Below are 23,571 nucleotides of genomic sequence, written 5' to 3' on the forward strand. Positions count from 1 at the left end.
TCTGGAATTTCCCACCAAAAGTATTTAAGATCTGTTGTTCTCATGAAAAGTTCTACTTTAGTTTTTGGCTTTTGTTTTGCAGGGGGATTGACGAGGTATTTTGGAGGGAGTCTTTGTTCTACAGTACCATATTATCATATTAATGCTCATGGCTTACTGAATTTTTGGCCTTTACATTTCATTGGCATGCTGCTTTGAGCCTAACTTCTCAGTCATTAATGAAAACATAAAGCAAGTCTGCATATAATATTGGTTCTGGAAGCAGTGCCAGCATCCTTTCACAGCTCAGTATATATCCATCTGGGCACAGTCACTCCTGGGGGTCTAAAAAGTCATATAACAAGACTAAACTCCAAGCCAATTAACATGAACTTTTCTTTAAAACTTCGGGAGATAATGTAGCAAGCTCTTCAAATCAGCAGGAGTTGGGCACCTAACTGCTCTTGATGTTTTTGAAAGTCTATCTCTAAAAAATATAAGCAGCAGATAATAATTTAGTAATTCTATCAAAACAAGCAATTAAGTGTGTCTTGCGTGATTTGTTCTCTATAAAAATCATGCTGCTTGTTTACTCAAACTCCTATTACCCTCTAGATTTTACTGATTTCATCTCCGGGTATTTATTCAATTATTTTATAAGGAATTGAAATCTAATTCATGAACTCCTCACAGTGACACCTAAATCTTTCCTCACAGCCAATCTGTCAAATGAAGAGAGGATCAGTCAGTATAAGACAGACTATTTTTGCCAATGTATATTACTATACTTAGAAAGTAGAAAGTAACTGAGCTAGAGTTCAGTTAAATTCCATGTTAAGAGTTTCCTGGCCTCCCAAATTATTTTAAATTACCTAGCTTTTCTAACTATTCTGCATTGATTTGACTAAGCAATGCAATTTAACTACTGTAGCTCCTGACTCTTTCCTTCCACAAATTAGCATAGAAATGTCCATCTGCAAAGACTTAGGCAAAGGTCCTGCAGCTTTGCACTGGACTGATAGGCATTAGGCACCGTCACGACTCAGTTTCTTGCTGCTCACCCAGGTTGTAGTTGCAGGTGGAGTTTGCTCCTTATTTTTGTACGTAATGTATCTCAAAAGAAAACCTAGCAAATACATTCAGAAAAAAAAAAGGCAACTTCAGTCCATAAGCATTACCTCTGCGTACCATTTTACTACATTCTTCCAAAAACGGAATAAAAAAATTCCCACAACACTTCTCCAACTATCACTCTACACTATTTGCTTACAGATGCTCCGTCATGTTGATGTGAGACACTACTCTGGACTTAAGTAAAAAACTAAGTAATTTTCAGTGGGATCACTGAATCTACTTTCCAGTGTCTCTCTTTATTCCATTTTGAATAAAGTCACTACATTAGGGGGGTTCTGGTGCCTGTAAGGTGACACTGCATATTGTCATCAACATTTCTGCCACACTTTGAGAAGAGCACAATGAAATTAGCTGCAGATCCATAAAGCATGGTGACAGTAAGAGCTCCCTGATCTGGCCTTTAGGTACTGGTTCCTGCAAGGCAGTTCGTGAAAATTACTAATAATAAAATTCAGAAAAGTAGCATGTTGGCTAGAAGCAGGGGGGAATGCTGCTAAGAAGAGAGATAAAGGATATTTCTGAAATTCCCTGTCTCCTACTGCAGGTGCCTGCCTGACCTGTGCACCTAAAAGAGACTCCAATACATTGCCTAAAGCCCCCAACCTTATTTATTCTACATGCCTAAATTGCCCCTTTGGGTAGAGAAGATTGCTTCATTCTTTCCCCTCAAAAGATGGATGGAGGATGAGATGCTCTTAGTATAATTGCATTTTTGTGAATGGAAGTTCAAAGTTCAGCACAAGCTTCCCTCTGGAGGTCAAATCCACATTTCCACCTCCCAGGAGAACGCGACGACCAGCAGCAACAAGTAAGGTTCAGACAGAAAAGTCTCCAACCTACCTGCGAAAGGCGGCCAGTAGTGTGTGGAGAAATGAAAGAAGTTTCAGCACAAAGGGTGGGAAACGTACTTCTGAAAACTCTGCTGCCTGAAATCTTGGAGACGTCTCAGCAGGGAGGGATGGGAACGGGCATGGGCTTTGTGCATTGCCTACTTGGACTTGGAAACTGAAATTTTGTCTAAGCCGCATTTCAGCCACTAAATTGCTTATGTGGATCCAGGGCTTTGTAGTCCTGTGATGCATCCCTGTCTGCTAGAGTGGCAGCTAGAGAGGGAGTTTCATGGTAGCTCGTCCCGCTTGGAGGATTGCAGCAAGAACAAGTAGCTATTTGTTATTAGCCAACCTTTTCAATTTCATGACAGTTGGGGTGTTCTGGTTCCTGTTCAGAAAGCAAGATAAATTTGAGGTTTCTGCAGGTGTGACAGTTTCTTTAGTCAGTGATGACTAAACAGAAAAAATAAGAACAAAGATATAAAGATTGCAGTAGTAAGCAACTGAATAAAAGACTGAATAAAAGACTATGGAACATCTGTTAAAAAAGCAACTAACATTTACTTTTCAATGCTTTTGAGCCATGTCATTTTAAAAAAAAAGAGAAGTTTAAACCACCTTGAATATTGAGAGCTTCAACCTGTATCTATGATGCACAGACTCCTGAAACATTCTCTTTTTTAAAATTAGATTATAAAATATGTTATTATGCCAATGTTTTGATTTTGCACCTGAAAACTGAATCCTCCAAATAACAAGCTGTTTTCCCACCTCCTGTCTTGCCAAAAAAAAAAAAATAAAAAATCAGGTGCTCTGTAATACAATAAAGTATGTGTCTTTCAATAAGTTTCCCTTTCATCCTCAGTTTCAAGACAAAAAGGCTGTAACGCTGACCCAGGAAAATTAAATGTGGAATCGGAAAACATATCACACCGTTATGCAGTACTGTACGCATTAATAGATCTCGAAGAAAATTAGGAAAGCAGCAAGTATTTGTAGATCTACCTTGGTGAAACCAAGGGACTGATGATGATTTTTCTTAGGGTGTGTTGGGAGCAAGGCAGAAATCAGAAATTCTTTTGGAAGAGGTCACAGATCCTTTTTCCCAGTCTGATTCTGCCTCAGATCAGCCATGATGCTGTGCATTTTATGTAAATTCACCAGTAATAAGGACTCAGAAATTAGCTGACAATTAACAGAATTGTGAACCGCAACACAAAACAACTCATTCTCCCACAAAGCTGTAGGGATTCTGTAGATTATCACTACTAAGCAAAGTCAAAAAGAAAAAATAGTATCCAACCTCCATGTCCAAAATACCATTTGGAGGTAGTAAAATAATCAGATGTGAATGAATAAAGATGTCAAGCTTGGTTTAGTAAATAGACCATTTAATAAGCTCCCTTTTCTGGGAGTTTACTGCTTAACAGCAGTTAAGCACATCTAAGAACCCAATAAACATGCAATATGCTAAACTACTACTGTGAATGCTATGAATCCACAAACCTAATTAAAATTTTTTCATTTTCAGAGGTGATAAACTGAGAAGACCCTTCTACTTTCATTTCAAAATCAATTTTGTCATTGATTTCACTGAAACAAAAGAAGGTCTTATACAAGGACCTACTGTTAATTGGAAAAGAAAGACTGCGAATAACTTTACAAGAGCTCCACAACTTCCTATCAATGACAATGTAACAAATAATACACAAAACCCAAGAGAAAATAAATGAGAAAAATGGAGAGATCTGCTCAAAGTCACTTTTTACTGTAGAGGATGCTGAGTTTCCATAGAACTGATGTTGCAGAAAGTTAACAGCAATTTGAATTTCATGAAAGAGAGCTAAAAAAAAATCATTGTTTAAATCACCCCTTAAATCTCTAAAAGCAATCTTCATGCAAATATCTAAAGGGGGAGAAAATGCACAGCTGATCAGATTATATTTGAGTAAAATAAGCCTATGTATTACACTAGAAAACTGATAAGCATATACCCGATAAGTAAAAACTTCTTTACTACAGTTAAGAATTGATAAAGTAAACGCCAAGATTTTATTATCAAACAAGTTCTTTATTAAAAAAAAAAAAAATCCAGGAGAGGATTCAAACTTTCAAGGTTTAATCACTTTTACTAGCAAGAGAGAGAATGAGCAACCAAACCCTGCTCTGTTACACTGGTGCAAATCTAGATTTACTTTACCATATCTGACAGCAGAATTTTGTTCCACTTATCTAATTCTTATTTTAATGAGTTCTGGTCTATCAAAAGTAACTGCCCATCCATAACCTCAAACTTTAGAAGCCTCTAAACTCCTGATTGCTGGAAGAGGGAAAGATGTTCCGAGGGAAATATCGCTCTCTACTTGACATCTTACCACACTTTATCTCTAAGCATCAACCATGGAATTCCATCCGCTGCAGAGCTATAGAGGTCCTTTGGGACTTTTGTTCTATCTGCTATGGCCAGTCTAAAGTTTTATGAACCATCTAAAGACACTCAGTCTGCTAATGTCAAATGTGACACAAATTGGCTTGTTAGCAGGCAGGCCTGGACCGAGCTTAGAATCAAAGGCTCCACCGTGCAGAGATGCAACAGATCAGGATGTGCAATTCTGGTTTACAGTAAAGGGGCAAATCCAGGTAGACTACAAATTCTCCGGTGAGTGATTCACCGAGACTAATCTTTAATTAGTGGCTTTTTGTGTTTCGTGCTTTATCTATCACATTTATGCAGTAGCAGAAACCAACAGAGGATGACAGCGGAGGTTAGAAGCAGTGTGTGACACTGAATCATTTCCAGATCCTTATGTGAGGTTTTACATGATAGTGTTTCCTGTAACAACAGATGACTGGGTTCAATCTCACAAGGTTTATTCCCTGTCCTTCAACGCAGTATTGCCATTCTGCTACTGTCATGACATTTAAATATTTCTAGGTGGCTATCCAGTGTTAGAAATCACTGCTCTTCACTCGTGACTGTTTTTTTCTGATTACCTATTCCACAATGTTAAATGGTTTTAAAACAGTAAATGTTTATCCAAATACGAATATCCCTCTTAAGCACCTCAGAAGTAAGGACACAGCAGGGAAGAAGAAAATGTGAGAGCTAGTCTGTGGGTGAAAGGAGAGCACCAAAATAAGGAAGAGCACTCCCTTAGCTCTCCTTCCATCCCCAAAATAATTCAAGACCCAGCCTTCACTCAGGAAATCCCACAACCGTGACAGCAAAGGGAGTACCACAGCAGTCAGACTGAGAGGCATGTGGCACAGCAAATAAAGATAGGAGCTGAACACCAACAGGTTTAGATTAGCTGGAGACAGGGCCAGAGAGTTATTTATGCAGCAGAGATCAGTACAACTGGGGTAAGCTCAGGAGCTGGTGCCAGAGGCACAAAGGACGTACTGAAGTGTCTGTATAAAAATACATATACATAGTACGCATTTGTGGGAGGAAAAGCTTCAGCTTTTCTGTGGTTTTGCTTTTTCTTTAATTATAGAGCATCCTATTTTAGATGTTTCCACCATACATTATAAACAATTCAGAGGAATACAGAATGCATAGCCTCTAAATGTAGCTTCCCCTGAAACTCAGCTCTCAGCAAAGACAGTGACAGCAGAGCAGATTGTGGATCTGACGGCTCCTACACACTCTGGTCGTCCCGTTGCTCTACAGCTAGAGCACAGCTCACACACCGAAGGTAAATAACTGAGCAAAGGGGTGGCCTGGGCTGCCAAAATAACACACGAAAACCCTCTCCTAAAGTAACTCCATCACCTATGATGGTGAGTATTTGTAAAAATGTCCCTTCCCTTTCCACAAAAGAATAATGTCCTGTCCTGTCATCCACTGCTTTGTTACAAAGCCCCAAGGTTGTTTCAAGAGCTGACCGGTTGCACGGCCCAGTAAAATACAAAGATGTGGTACCATGCTTGGACTACTAGCTTTATCATGGGTTAATTGGGTTAATAATTACCCTGGGGGCAGCACTCGTTCCAGAACTGACATGCTCAGTGTATTTCTACACAATGTAGTCGCGTTTTCCACCTCTCTGCTCCTTCCCCTTGTTTGTAAAATGGGGATAGCAGCTTTTCCCAACTTCTTCGCAAGGGTCTTGTGACAACAAATTAAAACCATGAGATGCTCAGATGATAAGGAAACACAGTAAAGTATCCAAGGTAAGAGAGAAGAGATGGACCTACTGTGGGTTAGATGAAGAGGTACTGTTGGAATGACCAATAGGATGCATTTGAATCCATAATTCATGCTAAGCAATTGAAACAAATATTTATCCCTGTGAATTCACATAAGATGGTGATAATTGATGCAAAAAAGGCAGATACCCATCCAGAAAAATTCACAGAGGGACACTGACCCCTAGAGATGTATACACAAGCTTCATTTGGACTGCAAGAGTCATCAACAAACAGGGCTGAGCTAGCACCTTTGGGTTTTGGCAAGACTCAAATCCCAGGAAGGGTTGATACAACTTAGGTCTGCTTTCATGGACAGCTGAAGCTCTAGTTTTCAAAGCCCTGAAAACACAGGATATTTAGACCTATAATTCATAGTCTTCCTGCAACACATAACAGTTTATTAATTATATGGTTTACAGGCACTTTCCCATTTATATTTCTTTCTTCCTTAGAGCACCCAAAACAAACAAACAAAGCAAACAAACCCTAATTTGCATGACTGTTCCCATCTGTAAAAAAAAGTCCCAAACAGCAGAGAAATGAGTATTCTGCAGGGAAGACTCATTTTTATCAGCCTTTGAAGAAGCTTTTTATATAAGTTTCTTCAGAAATGCCTGTGCTATACGTCCCTGACATATCGGCTGCCCCAGTCCCAGGGCAGGATTCCCATGCTCATTTATATTGGCATATGAGTGATACCAACGGGGTCGAAGGAAGGTCCCCCAAGCACTTCACAGGAGACATTCAGAACTTTTCAGGGATAAATCTTTGGAGAACACATTCACCAAGACAGCTATTCACAGCCATTTATGTGATAAAGAGAGACCTTTTGGTTTCTATAGCTCTGTAAGTGTAAATGACATTATACAGTATGTATGTACTGAATGAATAACAGGACTTGCAATCTGAAAGTACAAACGAAAATGCCACTAAAACGTATGGTCTATTATGGTTAAATAGATTTTTTTTTCCAAGGTATTAAGGAAAAAGGTGGTTGGTATAATACAAGGTTATGTGAGATGCTGTAATACCTCTATGTCTTGGGCAGTGCCTGGATCCAATCCTGTGTTCATTTGCATTTTGCCTGGAAGTCAGTGGCAGCTCCACCTATCTGTAAAAGGACAGCTATAATAAACTGCTTTTTGGGGTAGCCTAGAAGGCAAGTCTCGTAGCTGAGTCTCTGATGTAGGTCACCACGTTGCCACAGACTTGTGCAATACTGAGAAGATCCCCTGGCGTGGGATACATCTTCGGATCAGATGCCTGTATCAGAGCTGGTTGTCTAGGTCTCCTTTATCATTAATCAAGAGAAACACACCCTTCCATAGCCCCATTCATACCTTAAAGACCAGTCTAAAGGTGAACTGCACCTCAAAAGTATTTATAGCTCTCCAATGACATAAACCTGGATAGATGAATTTCACTTTCAGCACCTCTATCAAACACAAGGCAAACTTCCTACCCTTTGTCTTCCACAACTGCTTCAGCCACAAGTTCCTTCTATAGATTTTTACAGTGCCAGGCAGAATGAAGCTCCTTGCTAACATGTAGTTTCCAGATATCATTGTGGCATGTGTTACTGAACCATGAGTCACAAGTCCTACTCTTCCACTTGAGCCCCGCTTCACCTGTTGGTTATGTACACATACACTTTTTTAATTTATATGATGAACGTTTGATTTCCTAAAAAAATTAAATCACTGCCTCCACTTATGCTGCAGCACATCTAAGAGAAAAATAATGAAAACGATTTAGGTCACCTTACTGGGGACTAGAAATACTTCTAAGCAGTCATATTAATCATATTTGCGGGTTACTGCAGGGTGTAAATAAAGAGTGGAGTTAACTTTGCTCTTGTGTATATCACCATAAACTCAGAATGTTTGAATTGCTCGCGTTTGACCTTAGCATGGAATTTCCCATGTCAGGAAACCATGGCTTTTGGGTAGCAACATCCTGGGGATATAACCCTCAAGCTATGTATATGTTATCAGAAAGACTATACTCCAATAGTGCTTTTCCTCTGGGAATAATAAATAATAAATACTGCAGAATTTGGATGTGCACACTGTTTTTAAACTTCAATGACACTGTCAAAATGTTGCCTGGCTAAATCAGCACTTAAAACAGAATTTTAAAATAGTGTCCAGAAGAGTATTAAGTTTTGTTTAAAATTATTTTTTTTTGCTCATAAATCTAATGAGTTGCAATGATTTTAAGTACTTAAATCTAAAATTGTTTTTCTATAAAAGTTTACCTTTAAGTAATTGTTGTCGTAAAGATCAATGCCAGGTTTCAGCTTAAAGAAAAATTCTATAACCAGGTCAGAAATATTTTGTTCTAATTTATGCACTGCTACACTTCTGTGACTGGGACTGCTGTAGAAACATTCTGGTGCCTTCCATAAAACAAATAAAGCAATAAAGACAGCAAATGTCCTCTACATAATATGTGCTTAATGAGATTACTCATTGTAAACTACTCATGCAAAATGTTTCCTGATGATGATGTCAAGCAGCTATGTGGGTCAATCTGCAAATAATAGTTTTGTACAGCTTAATGTTCATCATAGTATTTTTTTAAAATGAATTATCACCTTACCTTAAAGGTTTCTGAGCTTGTTTTCAAACTGTGAAACCCCTCCCTTGTTTCACTGGGATCACATGAACCGAAATGGGAGGAAGGACGATGTATGTCATAAATTAAGTATATATATTTCATTGTCAGGGGGCTACTACCATTTTTAAAAAAAAAAAACCTTCTCTCCCCTTTCTTCCCTACTCTTTGGTGAAGTAGAGGAGTAAATGGCTTCTTTTGCCCTGTTTCTCTCAAAATTTGCTCCCGAACCCTTCTGTTAACACATACTCTGCTAGCGTCTGCCTCTATCTACCCAAGCATGAAGCATTTGCTGCCCTGCTGGGATGTGCTGCGGTTTGCTGCTAATCCGACACTACCTTAGTCTAGCTGGAACCTTCCCCACTGAATCCGTAAATCAGATTACAGGAGAGATGTCACGACTCTTCAGCACTTCGAGCTAGAGCCAACAACAATAGGAACAGCATGTTTTTCCCCAGGGAAAGCTGGGGAGGGGCGGTGGAAATGAGAAGGACGCATCGGAGGGCTATCCAAGGGGAAGAGGGATTCAAGTGGCTATTTTAAAAAGCAGCTTCGTAGCTGGCAATTGGTGACGGACTCAGCAGTGCAGGGTACAGACAGGCTTTTTAAACAGTAAAGAGGTGGACGGTAAACTGCCTTGAGCACTGGGCAAGGAGGGCTACAGGAAATCTTGGAATAAAGAAGATCTGCAGGAATATAGTGACCCAGCAGAAACATGCATGGCATTACTTTAATACCTCCTTTAAAATAAAGCTGAGTTTTAGCACTCAAAATTTTCCATTACCATTTCCATTTCCAGCACCGAGGTGAAAGATAGAAGAACAGAGCATTGTATTAATAGCACAGTTTTCAAATATTTCACATTAGCCACAAAAAACATTCCCCACCACCCGGATTGTCTGTGGAATTTATTAGCCAAGAGGGTTTTAATAGAAAAAGACTTAAAGCTGAGAGAGAGAAAGCCCCTGCAAAAGGTACTGGAGTGCAGAGCTGTTTGTTTATTTTATAGAGCACATCTACCCAGGAGAGGAGGGGACATCGTTACGAGGCACAACGCAAAGTCCTGGGAGAGAGCCGAGTCTAGCCAAGCAGAGCCATTTATTTGCTTTGTGTTTAAAGAGAGCAAGATTCATTTCAGAAACGATTCTTCCAGACTCACAGCCTTAAAATAAAGCAGAATATGCATGTTTCGGTATGTTTCTGCTTGGCTCCATTGTACAGTATCGTGTCAGAACATTCTTTACATAGAGCACAACCACCAGAACTAACACACAGGCATTTTCCAAAAGTATGAAGTTCTTTAAAATAACTCCTGTGAAGCGAGTCTGAATACAAAACTTTGATTAGTTTGAACAGGAATGTTTACAGGATAACTCCCAGATCAGGCTAAATTCAGACATTGTGCAGGGCATTAGTGCATTCCTGTCCCTCCAGTGTTCCAAGTAAACTGGGAAAAGAGAAAGCCAGAGCAACTTTATCCTCCATGCATTGATCTATCCCACCTAAACAGAGCAATAACATCCTGCACATGTATGCAGGTTCAAAAAGGAGTGACTTTTGCTCTCCTTGTGTTATGGGTCCAGGTAAACCGAGGGGCAGAAAGACTGAGGGCTCAGCTGCCAAGCCGGCTGGCAGCCAAAACTTGCACTAAATTTCCAGAAGAATGTAGCACCAAGCTGCTGCATTTCCCCTGCGAGGACCCTTGTTGAGGTTCCCCTACCCTTAAAGTCACTGTCTCCTTCTTCACATGGAGGGGACAGCTGATGCTGAACGAGGCTCTGCTCAGGGCACGCACCAAATCTATTGCCTTTTGTGCCCACACACCCTTTACCGCTCTCTCCTGCTGCTTCTCCATGGCAGATGACTCCCCAAAAGGGAATCTTTCGGTGGAAGGGGACCAGGACAGTGGGCCAAGGAGCTCTGCCGAGACTGCAGCAGGGAAAAGCAGAGGGATCCTACTAATGCTGCAGGGTGAGGTAAGGTGAATGTTTGTGCTGAATGCCAAACACGAGAAAAGCTCTCAACAGGGCCAGAAGAAAAGACAAGCCCAAATGTTTTTGCAAAACAGGTGCATCCTGTGATACTTCATTATCTTTGCATAATGGATCTAGCTAGCAAGCAACCCCAGCGATAGGAAGGTTTAGTATGCTAAAGAGCAGCGCAGTGAACTCCTTTTGGAGTATTTTATAATCAAACACTACAAATCCTTCGGAAGACATGACTAAAAGTGCAAGTGCAGACAAAGCCACCCTTAGGTAATTCCCTTGATTAAAACCCTCAGACTTGAAATGAATCTAATTAAGGACATTGCGAAGCCACAGAAAGGCAGTGTTCACTTATGCCCTCTTTTGCAGATGGTGAGTTGCCAAACAGAATCGAGAATCTTAATTGCAAGAATCATCAGCAAATTCAAAAAGGATGGTAAATTAGGGACTGCAAAAGTCAGACTGTTACATAACAGCAATGCTGCCAGATCTCCGGGTTCTTGCATTAGATAGGAAAGGAGCTCCCAAGAGACGACACAGTGCTTTTTATAAAAAAATGCTGAAAAAGGAGAGAAAAGCCTAGCCCAGACTTATGCCATCCTGACTGACACAGGCAGCAAAATTGATGAAAGAGGATACCCTTTCTACCAGTTTGGTTTTCCTTCATTATTTGACACTGTTCCCTATACCACTGTTGAGAGGCATCCCTACAGACACTATGGTCATATAATGGAGTTGTCACAACTGGCCAGATCTCTGGTTTTTTTCTTTTCTGATCTTTCAAGCCTTTCATAGCAGGTATTATGCTTTCATGCATCACTGGAAATTTTCATTTCATTAATCAGCTTTCTATCAAAATGTTGACATTTCACAGATATTCTTCTCTGATAAAATCAAGGCAGTTAAAAAACACTTTTGAAATCACATGGCGAAAAACATTGACCACCTAGAAGTTCATTTCTGTCTGATTTAATTTTCCCCAACTGTCTGCATTAGTCTCCCAAGAAAAGAAATCTACTAAAGTATGGTAAGAAATGCTTATAAATATCTGATACAGATAAGCTAGACAGAAAAGTCTGTTTGGCTGCATAGAAAATGGTTTTATAAAAAAGAAGCAGGAGGTACTTGGGAATTACAACATATTTGTGGGGTAGTGTGCTGAGCTCCTTCACTCCATTCAACTTTTATAATCAAGCAAAATATAGATGGAAGCAAGCTCCAAGTACGCAATTAAGTCAAGGACCACATGTTGTACTCTACAATAAAAATTTTTTTAAAAAAGGCAACTAAGTGAATGATTGAACTGTATTCTAATAGTAGTTGGGTTTTTTTCATAGACTCATAGAATGGTTTGAGTTGGAACAGGCCTTTAAAGATCATCTAGTCCAACCCCTCTCTGCCATGCCAGGGACATTTTTCACTAGACCAGGTTTCTCAAAGCCCCTTAAGGTTAGATAACCTGACTTTGAACACTTCCAGGGATGGGGCATCCACAGCCTCTCTGGGAAACCTGTTCCAGTGTCTCACCACCCTCATCGTAAAAAATTTCTTCCTGATGTCCAATCTGAACCTACCCTCTTTCAGTTTAAAACTGTTACCCCTTGTCCTATCACAACAGGCCCTACTAAAAAGTTTGTCCCCATCTTTCTTATAAGCCCCCCTTAAGTACTGGCAGGCTGCTATAAGGTCTCCCCAGACCCTCTTCTTCTCCAGGCTGAACAACCCAATTCTCTCAGCCTTTCCTCACAGCAGAGGTGCTCCAACCCTCTGATCATTTTTGTGTCCCTCCTCTGGACCTGCTCCAACAGGTCCACGTCTTTCCTGTGCTGAGGACCCCAGAGCTGGACGCAGAACTGCAGGTGGGGTCTCACCAGAGCGGAGCAGAGGGGCAGAATCCCCTCCCTCGACCTGCTGGCCACAATTCCTTTGATGCAGCCCAGGATACGGTTGGCTTTCAGGGCTGCGAGTGCACATTGCCGGGTCACATCCAATTTTTTATCCACCAGTATCCCCAAGTCCTTCTCAGGGCTGTTCTCAATCCCTTCATCCCCTAGTCTGTACTAATACTGGTGATTCTCTTGACCCATGCGCAAGACCTTGCACTTGGCCTTGTTGAACTTCATGACGTTCGCATGGGCGCACTACTCAAACCTGTGAAGGTCCTTCTGGATGGCATCCCTTCCCTCTAGTGTATCAACCACACCACTCAGCTTGGTGTCATCTGCAAATTTGCTGAGAGTGCAGTCGATCCCACTGTCCGTGTTACCAATTAAGATACTAACTAGTATTGGTCCCAGAACCAGCTTCCACTCTAACAGTTTAAAAATAACACTTCTTGGAAATATTCTGATCTTACACCATTTCTAGTGCTAACAAAGACAACAAAGCTCAATTCTCAGTTTTCCATTTTTTGTGGCAATATAGAAAATTTGCAAGACAGCAGGTCTATAGATATTACCTACGCATGCACACATATCTGGTGTAACAAGAGACAAAGAACACTCAAGCTACATGCTTTTATTTTTGATGGTTTAAGAAACAAATATCCTTAAAAATACCCAAACCATTTAAAGCCACTTTATGAAAAGTCAGGTCTTGGTGTTAGTGGAAATTGAGTGCAACTGCTCCTGAATTACTACAAATGCCCAGTACATTTCCATTTCTCAAAGCACCACACTACCATACTCGTGCTCATGCAGCAACCCTCTCAATATAAACAAAAACCAAGACCGCATCACAAAGTCAATCCAAAGCCTTTGAGAATGGAAACTAATAATTAAGAAGAGTTACTAATTAGTTACTGGGCTAGAGCCTCACCTGGTAAAAAACTGTTCCGCTCAACTGTTCTATCAATACTTTTAAGTGGGTCTATTTTAGTACAGATCAACAATCATATAATTCATTTGAATATATTGTAAGGACAACCAAAACCACAGGGTTTACAATCACTTGCAAGATTAGCGAGAGACTGAGGGAGAGCGAAAACTTGAATTTGTTTTACATTCATCTGCTCATAAAAGGTGACAAGTTGATAGCTGTGGACCAACATCATGCTGTGGTCCAGAGCCAAAGAAAATGTCAACTAAATCCTGCCAACTCCTCAGCTGAGATAAATCATCATAGCTCTATTAGTCAGCCCTCTAACTTCCAGCATCCAAGGTTTTGGCTCTACCTACAATGTATGTTCAGGCAAGATATAAATCAATGCAGTGTCAACTTGACCGCAGTTTCTTTTTTCTCTTCAAATATTACTGTGTCTTTGATAGTTAAAAGCAAATCTCACTAAAGTCATCTAATTGGCAGGAGGAGGAAAACACTTACAAAGGTCATTTCCTATAAACCCAGCAGACTAAAGTTCACTCACTGCCCATCATCTCAAAAGTTGTTGTTACCTACACTGCGCAAATTTTCCCACTTATTAGTCCGTAAAGCACTTGGAATCATCAGTCAGTCAGTCTTTCTTCCATAAGAATGTGGAAAAGAAAAGACGCGTCTCCCCTTCCTCGTGTCACCACCTGGGACTGGGGACAGCCTGGTGCTTTAAACGTCAGCCGTTTCTGCCAGACCCTGCAGCAGCTTATGAATGAATTCCCACAAACTGTGCCCGTGACCAGGCAAAACTAGCAGGCTCCCCGTCATCACACTCAGCTGGAGTCCAGAGTTATAGCAATCAACAGCAACTCCACACTCCTCTGGGCTGGACACCACCACCACCCGTACCACGCTTGCCACTGATCCCCATTGCTCCATGTGGAATGAATTAAACTCCCGAAGAGCCTGAATTTCTGGAGAAGCCCTGCTAAGCCGCTATCCAACATTTCAACAGCTCAGGCTTCCCAAGGAGTTTGGTCTGGCCTCAGGACTCGTTTCTGTTCTTTCTCAAATGCACTGAGTATGGCAATTTTACCCGACAGGGCTGCTCCAAACACAGAGACTTACCATTCAGTCTCTCAAATCTTTGTATTAAAAGGCTCAAACTTACGGTAGAGTGCTGAATGGGTATCCAGGCAGGTGTTTCGACTGAGCATTTGTGGGATGGGCATCTGCCATGGCTCTGCTGCAAATAAGTGAAAATGGCATTATACACAACCCAGTATGTGCTGCAATCGCTAGGCACAATGGACTCCATTCCAGATGGAGCATCTAGGAGTTTGCTAGTATGCATTACACCTCACAAAGTCATTTTCCACTGTCATGTAGGGATAATAATCTGCAGTTCGCAGGACCAAAAAGGCCTCAACCATTAATTTTGCTTTGAAGTTCTCAGTTACGTGAGTGAACATATCCTTCATCCACTCTGAACCCCAAGCGTCTGCCATCTGGCTTTCCTCCCCCCTGGAGCATTCAGAGAACAGCAGAGCGTTAGGCAGAGATTGGCTCTTTTTTCCCCCCATTTCATGACAGGCTGCATTTTTCCATTATGTCCTCTTTGAACCAGTGATAGGTGCAGCCTGAACCACCCTGGGGTGATTTTCCAGGAGGATTAAGCCTCTCCCAAATGTTCAGGGTGTTTCTTTGCTGAGCAGAACGCTCTGCTTACTCCCCAGATTGGCCCCTGGAGGACACGGAGCAAGTACCCAAGAGTCCTGCAGTTCCCTGAAACTTTGCAGAACCAAAAGAGTGAGGGGTTAATTTAAAGTCTAATGTTCCACATGGCAGTGCAAGATGCAACGATCGGGCCTTCAGGCTGATCTTCCTGTAATTTCCCTCGCATTTGCAGCGATTCGATTACATTTTAGCAAAGGTTTGGAGCCCATCAGAATGAATTGCACAGCAGATTGGGTCAGAGTCCCTGAAGGAAAGTTCAGGATAAATTCTGGTGTCTGCCACCATTACTCTCAGCATTTCACATAAGAGTCAAACTATTATTTAGCTCCTTGAATTGGAGGACTCTTGTAATCATGTGTGTTCCTGAAGCTGAAAATAATGTGGAAAAAAAAGCTTCCTTCCTTTTACTTTCATTTGAGCCAGATATATTGCAAGCAACTACATTACACCTTTCTTTTCCCCATGCTGAGAGCAAAGGAGAGCAACTTCTGCAAACACTAATGATTAGGCTTCACACGATTTTCACTTTTGTGTCTGATTTAAGAACGTTAACTAACAAAGTACTATTAGCGCTTTGTTCTTTATTTCCAAAAAGTAAACATTTGTAAAGCATTGCAATACTAAATACTTTTACAAGTAAAAAGAAGAGGAAATACTATGCATATCAGTTTCAGTTTCATGTTCCCCAAACCTTGAAAACTAGTTATCTTTTATATTTTCACTTAGACAACTTTAAGGAATATTCAGAAAGACAGCTAGCAAGCAAGAAGCATTGTACCTTTAAATGAAAGTTTAGAAAGTCTTGCTTAAAAGGATTTGAAAAAGTCACTGCTATCACTGCAGCAATATCCTGCGGGTGTGTGTTATCTCCTGTAAGGAAGGGATGAACACAACAGCAAACTATGTAATCCTATCAAAATAATAAAACTATACATGAATTTTGATCAAAAGACTGCATGAAATATTGGTAATTACTTTTTCCTTTCTTTAACAATTGTATGTCTTCAGTCTTTAATCCAAGGCAAGATAAAGGCAAGAAAATTGATAATTTGCTTTGGACAGGAAACATTTTTCTGATTGAAAAGCCTGATCTTACAAACTCAGGTAACCATATATAACGTTTGTCATGAGACTCCTTAAAAAGACTCCTCACATTCTTAAAGAGAATACATCCACAAAATAAAAGCTCCAGCTCTCATAGCAGGAGCTGCTAATACTCTACAAGTATTCTTGACTTTGAGATTATACAAAAACTGTCCCAAGGCCCAGAATCACAAGACACATGCTGCATATTCAAAGGCCAGAAAGACAGAGGTAACTGGGAATTGCCTGTAGACACCATTTCTCCAGAGATCCCAACTTCTCAGCACAAGGGCCGGCTGTAGGGTGACCTGCGGAGTTTGGCCTTTCACAGCTGGGTATTTGAATTACTGGGCTGATAACATGATAGTGCACTGGTATTGTCTGAGAAACGCATGCAGTTCTAGGGCTAGGACTGAACACTTTGTTCCTACAGCTTTTTAGGGATTTGGGGTTGGATTTTTTTTTTTTAATTACAGCTGATTTGTTATTTGAATGATTACTGCTTTTTGCATTGTTCTGTAAAAACCAATGCTTTTCTTACCTTTTATATCTTACACCCTCACCTAGTTGAAATAGTTCTAAGAAATAAAGTTGTATATTAACTGTTGGTAATGCTTTTCTTCATAAAAGTGCTCTTTTTTTTTTTTTTTTTTAATCAGCCAAAAGGTCCAACATGTCACATCTAGAGACACCAACTAAAAAAAAATTACCCAAAAGGTCAAGACTACATAAAGTATTCTGCAAGCACAGGCAATACAAGTAAGCATAGAAATAAATATGTTGGGAATTATTTGCAGACCGTAGAAGGAATTAATTCCATTTGATTATTATTGTTAACATTTTCCCCAGCCTAGGAGTTTGGTGAGCTTAAGGATTACAGACCCTGCTCCACCACTACACTGGAAAGTTACAAATCTGAAAAGTGATGAAAATCCATCATTTGAAATCATCTTTCTTCAGACAGCCTTCAAGGGAGGACAGAATTACGTGTAGTTTTCATGTTTACTAATATTTGCATGCAAAAAGAATATATCTTGCCTTGCTGTTTGGAAGAATATGTTCCAATAAAAGAGTTTTCCATCTGAAACAGAAACAGAGAGGCTGTTTCTCCATAGCTTATGAATGAGTGATTTCCACGGTCTTGTTTTACTCCCTTTCTTTGAGGATACCCAGCCTCCTGCACTAAGCTTCACCCTTGAGACAGCTCCAATGGAGTGATAGACACAGCTATCCAGGCGTAGGCTTTATCACAGCTTCATGCAATCAGAGCCTTCAAAATATGCAGTAAGATCTTCAGCTTGTGTGATTTTTGTATAAAGAGACCTTGGGACACAAAAAAATAATTCCATTCTCATTGCTGAATTCAGCATCAGTCACAGCTTGCTTTCTGGGTTGATGCTTTAAATCCTTGATAAATTGCATAGCAATAATACAGTCAGGAAGCAATGAAGTGATGACCAAAGTCAGATAGAGATGCTAACCGCCTAGTCAGCTGGAGACAGTGCAATTCCTTCTCTGGAAGCACTGTTACATGTAATTCCAAAACCAATAGGTTTATCCAGCATCCAGAGATGCAGACCCCATAGGTAACCAGGAGACAGAAAAGCATCAACTTCAGAAGACAAAACCAAGGCTGCAAGCCCTTCAGAGTCTGTGCACAACATCTACCTTCCTAGCATGTAAGCTTTAAACAAGCTTTTTTCCTACATGCTTTTCTCAGTCAGGTGTTGAAATAAATGACTGCTATTAGCATTGGTTAGAAACATCAGTATAATGTATCTTGCAGATACACTAATGTAATGCAGAGTAGTAGCATCGGTGCCCACTGCAATATTGCAGTGGGAAATATTGCGTATTGAATATTGAATTGGAAGGTGAGAGCTTTGTGGCACAGCACAAGAGAGGTTTTCAGGTGACAGAGCTGCAGTTGCACATCAGCAAGCTCTGGGTAAGATTTCAAGGAAAAATTCCTCTTTTGTGTTGTGTGATCAACTACAGTGACTGCTAAGCATGTTTGGAGGGCTTTAAGAGCAAGTATGTATAGCTTATTGCCACTTCCTCATAGGCAGGAGAGGTTTTTCATATATATATATATATATATATATATGCATCAATAGCAAATTTGGATGGCCAAATATTGCCTAATGTGACTGTGGCTGGAGACACATTTGGAGGCAGATCTTAGCTCTGCGGGAAGATATAACAAAATCCAGAGAAGATATTTAGGAATATTTTATCTGCTAAAGGTTCAGGGCTCACTGAACTGCAGCATTCCCTAAGATCTGACTTAATATTCTTTCTCAGAGAAGATACTGGTGATCAGAGTCAAAAGCAGTGGCAGGTGAGATTCTGTTTGTAGCCACTAGAATGGCCGAGAATATGACTTCCAATTTATATACAAGTCCTTGAGTGAGGTGTCCAGTAGCAAAAGAGTTGGCCGAAGTCAAACCCAGTGGAACATACTTAGCTACTCCTACACATCCTTGCAATTATTTTCTCTGATGCAGATGAGTCTCTGGAGAAATGAAAATTGTAGATCTCAACTAGAGGTCTCAGACTGGGTAAAATATAACCATATACCAGGCCATACCCCTGACCTAATGATTCACTCATAAATAACCATTCCCTTCTCCTTGACTGCACACATCCTCTCATTTTTCAGAAGTCTTGCCTCAGGTGAAGGGAGGTAGAAGGAAATTTGCATGGTAGTAGCAAACAGATTAAAACACAAAAGAAACGCATATTTACATTGAGGATGCATGCCAAGAGACACATCTTTTCTGCTTTTAGTGGCCTATTGGACTTTGCAAAGAATCCACTCGGTCAGCTCCAGCTATGTGAAATGCATAAAAATGCAGCTCACCTTGGCACTAGGAAATTATCTTCCCACCTCCATGCAGGTCCTCCAAATATTAGAGAAGGGACCTGCTAAGCATATGTAGCTCTGCTACCGTTAAGCAGCACTATCATTAATTGAGCCAGGATCAGGCTCTCTTGTTTTCTTTTGCTTGTTCAGTATCTTCCACCTTTGCTTCCATCTGCAGCTCTCCACTGCTGTGCAGCAGTATTAAGCCCTAACCGTATCTGCCTGAGCAGTTAATTCAACTTTTTCTTTTCTCAGTTTACAGAGCTGTTCGTAGATTTATGAAACAAATGACCCTTCTCCTTTCATAGTTAAAACCAATCTCAATAAAGATATCTCCCTAAGATCATCAAATTATAATCTAATGAAATCTATTGAAAATTTCAGTTGCACTAAACAAGGTCAATGCTCAGAAGAAACGAAATGTCACTCAGAAACGGAGATCAAAGAAATTCCCTTCTATTCCTGCTGCTGCCATAGAGACCAAGGGAGGGGGAAGAAGAGATTTAACAGACTTAATTCTTCCTGAAATTTATAATTAACTACAAGGGAAAAGGGACAATTACCATATTTCTAAAGAATAAAGGAGAAAAAAGTTGAGCTTTTGACAAGATATAATTACAAGACATTACATATGCAATGCACATTGGTTTGTTCTGTGTAATTTTCTTGAGACTCCCCCCAAAAAATGATTTTTTTTTCTAGAAAAGACAACACGTGTCTCATCAGTTTACATTCATAATGTTTGAAATCCAAAAGCTAGAGCCTTACAATAATTGTTCCAAAATTTAACATTGGTAAATAAAGATTTGAAATAAATACTCAGATACACTCCCCATCTGTCAGACATCTACGAGTATGTGCTCCAGCTAAGATAAATGGTAATCAATGAAAAGGATCTTCCTGCTCTTCTAAGACTGCGCAGTTTAGCCAGCAGCCAACCCGTAGTCATCAAAGCTGTCCTCGAGTACCACTTCAGAATAGAGTTTACTAAATTACACGTAAATTGCGTAGATTCAGCACTATTACACTTTTAGGGTCTGGCAGGAAAACACCACAGTTTGAAGTGCTCATCAGCACCTAATAATGACTATAGAAAAAGATTTTGATTTTAGCTAAATGTGAATCTCTGGAGGGAAATCATTATGTTTCCTTTGTTTTGAGTTTGTTATAGCCAGGAAATTCAGCACAAAAACTTAGCTACCCAGTTTATGATTTCAAACTGCAATGATTCAAAGCCTGAAGTCTTGCAAAGAAAAAACAACAAATGTTGCCCAGATCTATTTAGCACTATTAACAATATGCAGGCACAAAGAAACGTGGTTATTTTTTTGTTTCATATCCAGCTAAATTTAAATCAGATTCTCATGTAGTGTAGCTCTCTACAGCTCTGCTGGTTTTGGTAAGATTATACCAGTCTACAACACCTGAGGCACTGGTTCAACTTCAGTATTTATACCCAGCTTTATAATTTCCTAATTTTGGGACTGACTCTACAGCCTCTCAGACACATACAGCTGGTCTTGTAGGAAGTCCCACAAAATAAATTGAACTTTATTGTCAAAGTGTATAACTTTTTAAAACTATATTGATTTTTTTCAGATTAACACAATATAACTGGGGGGGGAACCGGTCTATTTTCTTCAGTAAGGCCTATTACAAAAGCACTTCAGCATAATTAAATAGTCTAAGTATTATCTATTTATACTGGCATCAGACCACCATAATCAGTAATCGAACTTAACCTCATAGTGGATTCACCTCTGCAAAGTAAGACCAACAGCTGCCATATAGCATGTGGACCTACACTCCACCTCCAGGAGAAGACATGATCTGATCTGATTGACCATCCTGCCCTTCCGAGGGCATCTTGGGACTCATTTTGCCACTGCTCTGAATTAGAGAGGCTGGAACAGTGAGGTCACTCCAGTGGTACCACTTCCACATTTTTCCATTCTTCAGCCAAGTTCTAAAACCACCTTTTTAATCAACTGGGTTGGTGCTGGGAGTCAACTGTGTTGGCTAAATGTTGAAGGAGTGTTTCCCCCTCACTTGGGGAAGCCACAGCATCCTACTGGGACACAAGACCTGCCCCTGCTTTCCCCCAAGCACAGCACACCATCAACAGGGATTTATAATGATATACTTAATAGAGACTGGTAGTTTCAAAGTCAACTAGCCAAGACACGGCAACTCCTCACTCAGATTCACAGCAGTGCTATTGAGGAGGATGAGTTCTGAATTTTGCCTTGTCTTCCATGTTGGGACCATGGGGAAAAGCAAGCTAATGCTGACACAAAGACAAGGTGCAAATTTTACAGCTCTTCTCTGCTTTACCGTTAACTTCATGCTGCAAAGTGGGGTGATGCGTGTGTGCAGTGGGAGAGACCTACAGAAGAGTCATACCATAGCCAGCGTCTAAGCCAGATGTTGGTCCCCTACTTGACTGCAGTGGCTTCTTATTTTCCACAGCCATTGCATGTAGTGAGACTTCTGCTCACACATCTGTCAGATTTTTGCCTTAAGTGCATACATTGGTGCGTCCTGTTCCAAATATATTGCCGGATGAGCAGAAGAAAACAGGATAGACAGATGTTGCTAGCTCCTGGCAACCCTGGCAGTCAGAATTGTACACATTCAACCTTGGTATGGGTTAACAACATAAACAAGCACATCCCTCTGCTTCCCAGCACCACTACAAAACAGTTTTCCTTCCATCTTTATCTCATTCTTTTAAATACTTGAACTAAATCCTTAGAAAAGGTGCTGGACGGACGGCCATGAAAGGAGAGTTATTGTTAATTTACCAAACTGGACTAACACAGAATTTAAAAAAAAACTAAAAAACTGAAAACAAAACCCCAAATTTCTTCACTAGTGGAATGAACTGAGTCTTTCATTAACTCTGGGAAACAAACTAACTAAAAAACCCAAACCCAACCAAACATGCAAAATCTTTTTTTCCATTCACATGAATAATCACATTTTCATTTAATTGTCTGGTTCCACAGATGTCAGTGACACTTGAATTACACCTGTGAACCTTTGTAGTGAGTGATCTGGTTTAAGCCACTACAGAGTTAAGTGGAAGCTGGCAACAAGAATCTCTAAGGAGTAATTGTTGCAGAATTCTCAACATTTTGATGACAGAACTTTATTTTTGTAGCTAACAAAACCAACAAGTTCAAGCTGGGCATTTTCCCTGGGTCTGAAGGTGGCCAGTTCTCTGGTTTACAAGCTGGAGGACACAGCTCTGGATCACAGGAATCCTACTGCTGCCAGTGCTGAGTGCTGCAAACTTGGGAGTCAGGCAACAAACAGCAAGTGGGTTAGGTTTTGTGAATAAATCAGGATTACTTTATTTGGTGTCTATTCTTTGTGTACATCTTTGCAAGATCTTCTCAAAACACAGAAGCTTTCAGGTGATAAAATCTGGGGGTTTAAGCAAACCTCAAAATACAGCTCCCAAACAAAACAAGAGGTGACACCAGTGGCAACCAACACTGACAGTTCTTAGGGCCATTACTAATGTTAAGGATAATAAAACATTAGACGAGGTTGCCCAGGAAGTTTTAAAATCTCTATCCTAGGAGAAAGACTTTAGCTAGCCCTGCTTGTGACAGAGGATGGCCACTTGTGGTATTATTCGATTCTCTTTTTTTTTGGTGGTGTGATTGTCAGCTGGAAGTAGCAAAAAGCCTGAATCTGACACCTTGAAATCATGAGATTTAAAAAAGAAAACTACATTTTGATTTCCCTTCATTGGCCTTCTGGGTTTTATACCTTTAGAGCTTCCACCTCTAAGCTCTCCTTTGTAGCAACAAGGGCCAGAAAGCTTTTGGTATTTTTTTCCAGGGAAAGCTGATCATCTTTTCTAAGCTACCTGACACCAAGAACTGAGGGTTTCCGTGAAGCAGCCCCTGTTATAGTGAGTCTTGTCAGGCAACACAGAGCTATCTATTTCCTTTTTTCACCAGCAGCAGCTACTGTTGTATTCATAATTCTGTGAAAGGCAGAAAGATGGAAGGAGAGCCGATAGCCAGGGGAGAGGACAGCACGTTGCCTCTGACTGTTGGGAGGCGCGGTGGGAACGTTTGTCCTTTTCAAAAACTCTGGGTGCTCCCGCTGGGATGGAGTCTTGACCTAAGCTTTTATTTATACTGAATTCTTCCTAATGATAAAATAATGCCACAAATTAATGTGCTTTATGCAACAGTGAAAGAAAGAAGCTATGCTGGGAATATGATCAATTAAAATAAACTAGGAGACCATAAGTCGTCCTCCTTGGCTGATTCAGCATTTCTTAAGTCCTGGGTTCAGAAATGCATGGAAACGCGAA

General features: G+C 40.4%; 1 protein-coding gene across 1 annotated transcript in view; it reads right to left on the reverse strand.

Moving 5' to 3' along the window:
• Positions 1–23,571, reverse strand: part of DLG2 (discs large MAGUK scaffold protein 2) — a 1,017,318-nt gene that overhangs the window by 840,037 nt on the left and 153,710 nt on the right. Inside the window, exon 6 of the mRNA XM_075050147.1 lies at positions 14,721–14,792. Within this exon, the coding sequence (XP_074906248.1) occupies positions 14,721–14,792 (72 nt within the window). The remainder of the gene's footprint in view (positions 1–14,720; positions 14,793–23,571) is intronic.

This window comes from Buteo buteo, chromosome 18, assembly GCF_964188355.1.
Source record: "Buteo buteo chromosome 18, bButBut1.hap1.1, whole genome shotgun sequence".
In the NCBI taxonomy this organism is placed as follows: Eukaryota; Metazoa; Chordata; class Aves; order Accipitriformes; family Accipitridae; genus Buteo; species Buteo buteo.